The sequence below is a fragment of the Nesoenas mayeri genome, assembly GCF_963082525.1.
Source record: "Nesoenas mayeri genome assembly, chromosome: 2".
Taxonomy (NCBI): domain Eukaryota; kingdom Metazoa; phylum Chordata; class Aves; order Columbiformes; family Columbidae; genus Nesoenas; species Nesoenas mayeri.
The window spans coordinates 132,832,034-132,840,941 of record NC_137543.1 but is presented as its reverse complement, the minus strand read 5'-3'; the positions used below and the strand labels follow the sequence as shown (position 1 = coordinate 132,840,941).

The 8,908-nt window shown below is 36.3% G+C and overlaps 1 protein-coding gene across 1 annotated transcript; it reads right to left on the bottom strand.

The window, feature by feature from the left end:
- Window positions 1-716: 716 nt before the first annotated feature.
- AGR3 (anterior gradient 3, protein disulphide isomerase family member) lies at window positions 717-7,315 on the bottom strand (the record flags this gene model as incomplete). Its single annotated transcript, XM_080339386.1, has 7 exons — window positions 717-766; window positions 1,512-1,595; window positions 2,619-2,682; window positions 2,944-3,020; window positions 3,668-3,720; window positions 4,983-5,046; window positions 7,210-7,315. The coding sequence occupies 7 exons, from the start codon at window positions 7,313-7,315 to the stop codon at window positions 717-719; spliced, it is 498 nt and encodes a 165-aa protein (XP_080195512.1).
- Between the last annotated feature and the right edge of the window lie 1,593 nt (window positions 7,316-8,908).

Genomic DNA, 8,908 nt, shown 5'->3' with positions numbered 1-8,908 from the left:
TCTTTATAATAGCAAAACCTGTAGCTGCTATTTGATGGTTATCACCTGAGACCACATGCTCAGTGTGAAATGTCTGTTCTGTTTCAGCTATCAGAATGATAGTTGAAGAATTATACAGAAGAAAGCTAAGCCCAGATCACTTTTTTTTTTTTTTTCCCCTATATAAGCTATTCCAAAATCTATAGAAAGGGCCTTCCTGTCTGATTTGCCAGCAAAGTTTCTTTTCCTTTATTGAGAAATAAGTGCATAAATCAGAGTTACATTAGTGACTTGCAAGCTTCTTGCAATAAAAAATAAAAATGAGGAGCTGAGATACAGCTGGTACCTTATATAACAAATTGCAAATAGACATAAAAAAGATTGGTTATAACTCTTGGTCATAAGTCATAGCTGACTTATCAACATCATAGCTGGATTGATAAAACACAACTCAAAGTTGCTGCACCTTAAACCATCACTTTCAGTTATTAGAATAACTAATTTCAAAGTGTTTAATAGATTTATCCTCTTGTTTTTCAAATGGACATGATAGTCTTTCTGTGTTTATTTTTCAAATTGTACATATAAATTTCTTATGAAATCTGATATATCAAAGTTGCATGGTAAGAGTTCAAAATGCTAGTAGAGACAGAGAGGTTAACTAAAATGTTTTAAAATGTTAGGTTTCCTAGTGCAGCTTCACCTCGTAGAGGCTATGGTCATTTCACTGTTACTGGTTACAGCTCCGTCTGAATGAGGCGTAGTGCTTTCTTCATGTTCTCTATTACTGAAAGAAAAATAAGTAAGAACTGTAAAAAGTACATTTGTACAATTAAAAAACCCACCTAATTTGATTTGTAAATTGTTCACACTGAAGTTAATTTATGGTCACAAGTTATATTTTAGGGCTTTTTATTGTGAAGATTCTCGCATTCATACCAAAGCAGGAAGTAAAAAGTTTCTTGAATCAACATGTTTAACTTAAAGGGGTTTGACAAGGCCCCTTTCAACTTGCTCACTTCTCAACAGCAAGCCTGATAATCAGATGTGAAGTGCATATTTGTGGTGAGATACTGCACTGGTGTCAGATAGATTGCATAGAGAAAGGACTAGCTCAACCTGTAAAATTACATTCCTTTCTGAAATATGGGTGCTAGGTGGTACCGAGGTAACCATCAGCATTTCTTTTCTGATCCCTCCCACCACTGGCTGTTTACATTGTGCAGTTTGGTACCTTTGACTTTCACCATTCTCCAACAAACTGCTCAGATCTTGATCCTGAAAGTTATCACCTGTGATCTTTCAACTTGTCTTACCTGAGTAGTCCTAATAAATTCAATGGGACAATAGGTGTGCTTAAGTGTTTTGCTAGAACAGGTTAGACCATTATAATTTTTTGCAAATGCTCACACACAGTCCTTATTCATTACTTTGAGATCTTAATGGGTTCACACACACAAATGATTGGGATGGGGTGTATCTGGCTGCTTACAATGTGAAAAGCAAAGTAACACAATGAAGAGGGCACTTACAGAACGGTATGTCTTGTGGTTCGTAAGTGTAAAGCCGGTTGGAGTATCTTCCTGTGATATCAGCTCTTACTGTGAGAGATGGGTCTGAAAAAATAACTGTATTAAGGACTACTTTCCATTCCCACAACAGCTGATGGTGATGTGAGAGGTGATACTTTGACAGCCCTCTTTCTGAACTGTTCTGATTTCATCAATGAGGTAATTACGAGGCTGTTATGCTATGTTCCAACTAACAGCTCTGGAGAAATCCTGAACAAAAGCTAATTTTCTTTTTCATATTATGCAGCTATTTTAAAGTGATAGATTACACATACATATCCTGTTTTACAGGTTCTGGGGTTACATCAGAGAAGGGCATTTTGACTGGATGCACACACAGCGAGGGTCATGGATACATAATGAAATACTGGTGTGACCTACCTAGAGTCTTCAGAATGAAAATCTTGTGATTCTTAATATTTCTGTAATAGGAGCAAGTTGTTGTGGACATGTATTCTCCCAGTTCCCTTTCCAAGCTTTTTGTTAACTGACTCCTGTCACTACATTGCTCCTCAGAGTGTGGGCTTCATCTCACCTAACTATGGATGCCACCACAGAGCTAGTCACTCTAGACTCCCTGTACAGTCAATGAAAAGGCACAGGCACTCTAGGACATGATTCATCCAATGTATTCCAGAAGTCAGCTTCGTGATGGAGTAAACAATTGCTAAGATGGCACTGACTTTGACTTGTTCTGTGGTCATGTCCACACTGTAGACACCTACATTCAGTCAAATATTTGACAGTTTTCAGTGAACTTTTGCCTTATAGCAGCTCTAGCAAAACGCATGGAGAACAAAAGCCCAGACACTAATGGACACTTAAGTATCTTGCTCCCAAGCATTAATTAGGAACTGTTCAGAACATATCTGTAACCTGAGGGTCAAAGCCTGCGATAGAGGGAGAACTGAATTCAGATCTGCCAAGATTTAGACTAATGCCATGGTAATGATAAATTTTGAGCTTTTTTTGTTTTTTGAAAAATGAATTATTTTGATGTTTCCAAAGGAAGACACTGGCATAGATTCAGATACCACATATTTGAAGATACATAAATATTTTACATACCTATGAACATGATTCGAGGCACATATTGTCCATCAGGTGACAGGTTTTTATCTGTGGTTTCATGCTGGCAGAGAAATTAAAGCTAATTATTAAAATATTTATGTAAATTTTATTAAAGTAGTACCACCTGTGAATAGTCTTGTACCAGAGGACAAAACCAAAAAGGTACTACTTGTGTGTGTATACACATGCACAGATTCCTGTACTTACATGGTACTGAAATGGCAGACACATTTAACTAAAATGACATGAAAAAGCAAGACAAAGAAAGAGAAAACACAAGCCAAAAAAAGATACAAGTCAAATCTCCCCAAACCCTTCATACCATGAGGTTCAACATAACGAAGTTATTTTGGGCCATTTCCTGTATCTCTTCATTTTCTGCAAAAGCTTTCTTCAGTGCTAGAAAAGACACGGTCATTTTCAAGTCCATCTCAAATACTGCTTTTCCCTCTGCATTTAGGAACCACGTTGGCCGGAGACTGGCCACATTGTTCCTGTCTCTGCTGATTCGCATTCCTGAGGAGACACTTAAGGGCTCTATCACTGCTTTTTGTTTTTTTGACCCATGTCAGTACAACCTCCCGGCTATGAAAATGGAATCTCTCTTCTGTTATTTATGAAGCTTGTCTCAATGGATACCATGTCTTAGCTTGACAAAAGTGCATTATTCTCAGAAAATTCTTATTAGATTGATTTCAGCAGCCCTATCCTCATCTCCTTCTCTAGTTACCAGTTCAGGAGAGCCAAACAATATTAAATCTGTTCAATGAGTCAGTAGCAAATCTGGGTCTCTTAATTTAAACTGACGAGTGCTACATTAGGGATAGCAGGAGAGCAAAACTCAGTATTTTTCATGGTCTTTTCTGGGTAGTTTCATAGTGGAGTTTTTATAAATAACAGTAATAAATTCTTAGCTTTTCAAGTATGTTTTCATTTGCCTATTTCTTTAAATAATTTTAAGTAAGTGCAAGGTAAATATATAGCCAAGTGCGGATTCTTATAAAAATATTCACAAAATGTTAGCGCTCAAAAAAAATCAAATTTACCTTGGCAGTATTGACAGTCTTCCAAGTGATGAATTACCATCAGTGGCTTGTTACTTTATTAATAATAATAAAGCATGTAGTTAGATCATTTGACAAGTATTTATCTACAAGTATTTACCTACAGTAGAACCATACAGACATTCTGTAAAGAATTATATTTTCAAGCAAGGGAAAAGAACATAAATCCTTCATAAAAGAAAGAAATAGAGAAATAGAGTTTCTCTATCTAAATGGGTTTTTTAAAGTAAGAAATTCCATAAGAAAGAAAAAACGGAGCCATCATAATCTCATTCCTGGTTAGCATGTAATCAAACTGAAGAGATTTTTAATATTGCCTAAGTGTGAAGTTCTCCATGAGTAAGAAAATAAAAATAACCTGTATGAACTGGAATAAAATATTTTTTTTAAAAATTTGGTTTATCATCAAATACTTTCCGTGAAAAGTTTCACCTTTTTTTAAGCTTTTTTGAACAGATATACAGTATTTTTTTTTTTTTCTGTAAATATTTTGGTAAAAGTATCAAAATTTTCTGGTTTTGGATGTCAAAACGTAAAATAATTCTGTTTATTTGTTCTCGTGTTTTTTTAAACTACTCTTACTGTTCAGTAAATCAGTTACTAATGATTGATCTGGTACCACTGTCAAGAGTTGTTCAGTTCCTAGGCATTTGTACATAGGGCACATGAAATTAGTTGCCTTTTATTTTAAAAATAATTTGCCTTCAATTTAAAAATAGCTTACGCCACATTATTATGATCAAAAATGAACTGTAACAGAGACTTAATACTGTTTTGAATTCTCAAATGTATTTTCAGCTGAATCCCAGAGAAGATTCAAATTAGAACTTTAACTTCTACCTGGACAGTGAGAAACTGTGAGTACATTGTGTTCATATGCCAACTGATAATGTGTTGGGAAAACATAAGAGGCAGCAGATCACCATGCAAGAGCAAATGTAGCTGATTTCTAGCTGTTGATTAAGGGAGTAATCAGAGGAAGAACGGCATATATATCTATTAAAAAAATAGTATTAAAAAAATCATCATATCTATTTATCATTGCTTATTCAAATGACAACACTACTGTTGTGACAAAGAAATAAGAGTGTTAAACGCAGAGTTCTCTATCAGCCCATAACGTTGCTTAAGAATCATAAGACCCTTGCAACAACTGTTATTTATAGACACTATATCTGTTTTATTTAACTGGGTGGTCTGCAGATGACTAATTGTCACTGTGTTTCTCTGTTTTATTTCATTATAGCATATTCAGGCATGACTGTCTGATTAACAACTTTGCCTTTTAATCTCTTACCTTTTTTTTGCTTGATAAAGCCCTTCTTCGTAAGTTTGTACCCAGGTAATTTCATCTCCCCATCCTAGAAATATAACAAAAGGATTAACTGGTGGCCAGGTAAGTAATTCATAACAAATTACTTTTTTATATATTTATCAACAGTTGTACACAAATAGGATTTGTTTTTCTTTGTCAGGCAATGTTTCCCAAACATTGTGAATATACTAAATCTGTATATCCCAAAAGGTGCTCTGGAAGATTAAAAAAATCCACCCAAACCAACACCCCCAAAAGCCTCAGCTGGTTGAACATCCAGTTCAAGTCCTCTAGCAAACCTGTTAGTTCTCTTTCTCTTTCTCAGAGGTCACTGAATCAGCACCCAAATAATTTATATCTTTATATTTTCTGCTCCATATTTAATGTAGACTCTGGGGCTTAAAGAGAAAGTTAGCTTATAAAGTTAGAAAAATAAAACATGACAGTTCAAATAAGATCAACTTTAATATGAACATTGTTAGAATATTCCTGAGTTTTAAGCTTAACTCTTTAATTTCAAACCCTGGTGTTGCAAGTACTTATAATTTAACAAAATAATCCCTGTTAAACAAAAATCTCCACCTAAAAAACTTCTAATGAATCATCAGCTTCATAGCTTATCCGTAGCTGGTGATACACTGATCTCAAAAAGTAAATTGTCCAGTTGGTTTAATGCTTTCGGATCCCAAAGATGCCAGCCCCTGTGTGGTAGATCCCTGCCTCCCAGTCAGTGTTACTCCATTCATGATGGCCCCCATGGGAATTGTAGAACAGCTTCTGAATCTGGATCAGGTTAAGGCTCGTTTTCTTCTGTGCCAACTGGACAGTGCTTGGACCAGCCCTGGTTACGCAGAGATTTGCTGTTAGCTTTCTCACGGGACAATCACTTGTGACACTAACAGGTCATATCTTCTTTCAGGAGAGTGCCTTTGATTACAGATCTGTCTGGTTGATGGTGGGATTCTGGCGTGTAGACCAGTGTGTTCCCAGCCCTGGCTGAAGTCAGCTGCTGGCGTAGGTAGCTCCACAGAGGAGTCACCTATGGTCATTAAGCAGTAGGTTTAAGTGTTCACCTTTAATCTGTGAAAATTACAAGTACAGCACTCAAGGCATCCCAAAAGGCCTGAAATCAGAATTAGAAAACTGATACCTTCTGTGAGTTTTTTTTTTTCCCCCCAAAATTGGCAGAATTGAAGGGATTTTGTTATGTTCTTATGCATTTAAACTCAGTGGGAAAAATAAAACCTGATGTAGGCAAGAGAGGCAATAGATACCAGATGTATTATAACCCTTCTCCAGGGATACCACTTATAAGAAGTGATTTGCAATTTTTCTTTGGTTAGTTCAGATGTTGCATGATTTTGTCCAGTGCTCCCTGAGCAATGAGGTTTAGATGGGACCTCTGTGACAGGTAGGCCTTTGCCAGTGGTTTGTATGGGAAGGTCTCAGGGGTGAGCTGTGGGGTCTGCAGGCTTGGCACAGCTTGCAGAAGAGGCCAGGGAGGGAGTTCGACATTTTGGGGGATGAATAGGCACGAAAGGAGAGGGAAGATGGAGAAGAGGAAAAGACCTTAGTAACTTAATTCTCAGTTTGTATTTCTAAGGATTGATCGGACATAGATAACTTAAAATAGATTCTTTAGTTGGCATCCAGGTGCAAAATTATGCACCACAAGGACAGGAATTATGCATTACAAAGCACAACTCTGACTATCTGATGAAAAGCAAAAAAAAAGCAACCCAAAAAGTAATGCTGAAAAACCCACCAGTAGCTCAAACTGTTTTTTTGTGTATAAAAATGGGTCTGTAGAAAAAAATTTCCATAGCAACTGAAGTTAGTAATTTGTGTTTCAGTAATTAACAAGTTAACATAACAAATTATCTTTTCACTGATATATGAAACAGTATTGTTTCAGTGATGCTCCAACCCTGATTTGAGAGACTCAGTTTAGTTTGTTGGCTTCTGCTAGGTCTCTGTGGGTTGTGTAAAATATGTAGGTTATATGGGACGCTCAGCCATATCCTTAAGAACAAGCTGATGGAATGAAAAAACATGAAACAAGATGCACTACTTAGAGTGTCACTTAAGGACATAGAAGCACACCCCAGTAAGTATATATATGTATATGATTTCAGGAAGTTCCTAAATTAAAACCTTTGCTGACCTGTATGGGAAGATTAAGAGAAAACATAAAGTAAATACACAGTACCTCTTGACAGTGTTTGAGGTATTCTTTTTTCCTTTTTGATTGCCATTGCAAGGTTGGAAGAGACTGCAATTAGCAGGAGGGACAAGGCCAATGTTGAATGCAGCATTGTTTCTTTGAGAAGATCCCTTTCAACTCAGCAGGGAAAACCTGAATACAAGCAACAGCTTTAGTCACATGGATTCATCACCTGGTGCAGTGTAAATCACTGTGTTAGTAGCATCCTAGCAATCTATACTACAGAAGTAGTTTTGGTTATTTCTATAAATGCCTTTGGAGAAAAGTGGAAAATGGAAATGCTTAATTTTATCATGCAGTACTGCTTTCAGCTGCCGAAATTGGGCTGCAGGGGACAGTTCTCACAACAGTGTGATTGGGGAAACAAAGTTCATTTCAGTTCATTTCTGGTCACCCACAACTTTTTTCTTATGAGCTAGTACAACATTGTAATACTGGACCATGAAAATTTCAAGACAGTGCTACTATTAGTTCATTCTGTTGTTTTTTTAATTTCAGTGAAATGCAGCAGCACGGGTTCTTTTTCAAGGATAGTAGGTTTTTGTTTGGTCAAATGATGTCTCATGATATCCTCCTCAATAAAACAGGAAAATTGACAAATCTTTGCCTCCAGATATAATAAATTTTAAATGAGCAAATCCCTCCCGAATGTTGAAATTGCCATCATTTTTTTAGCCTGCACTCTGTGAGCCTGGATGCTAACGACTGAGGTAAATGTACAAGAAATTTCCAGCTGCTTCTCACAATGAAAACTCAAAAAATTTCCCCATTATCCATGGCATTTTAAAACAGATTTTCAGCTCAAGACCTGCATAATAAGACAATCCATCTGTGCTTCTGGTTACTTCCAGTATACTGAAGATGTTTGCTTCGCTTCCTGACAAAGATTATTATAAGAAATTCAGTAGCTTCTGATCTTGATAAAAGTTGGAGAAAAAAGTGATGGCTGAGGAAAGACATTACAAAGCCAAAATTTTTAACTGCTAAGTCTTCTTTCTGCCCAGTACAATCATCTGAAGGCATGAAAGCTCAGATATTCAGGTGGATACCTGATGATTTGAACTAAGTGAAAAAATATAATACGTGTAGCCGAGGATACCAACCTAGTCTGTTCTCTCTGGAGATTTCGCTTTTCAGAGGCTGAACTTTAAGCATTACCAGGATGACCTGTTGAGAAAATGCTTTGACTTAAAAAAAAAATAAAATAAATCCCCCAAACTGCTTGTGTCTATATCGGCAAAGAACATTTCAACTTTGAATTTTAAAGTGATATCCAGTATGGTATTACAGCCCTGAACACTGGCAAAAGAAGATGCTTCGCGATTCTTAGGACAAAGAGGCATCAAAAGTGCAGCTTTTCTTCTTACTTCAGTAAGTTCCTCAACATTACTAACATTCCTGTTAAACAGTTCAATTTCTGGTGAACAAATTCAGTACCACTTCCAGTAGCTGGCAATTTCAATCCAACAAAACCACTCTTTTCACATGACTGGAGAAAAATTTGCACATTAAAATGCACAAAATTTTAGAAAAAACCAAAGTATTATAGTAAGATTTCCGCATTTCCGAAAGTTGCTAAAATTATTAATATATCCATTATAATATTTTTCTACTCAGTCTTGTGCACAATGGTTCCCTTTCCCCCAACATGGCATCACAATTCTAGAGTTGTTCTTTGTTTCAC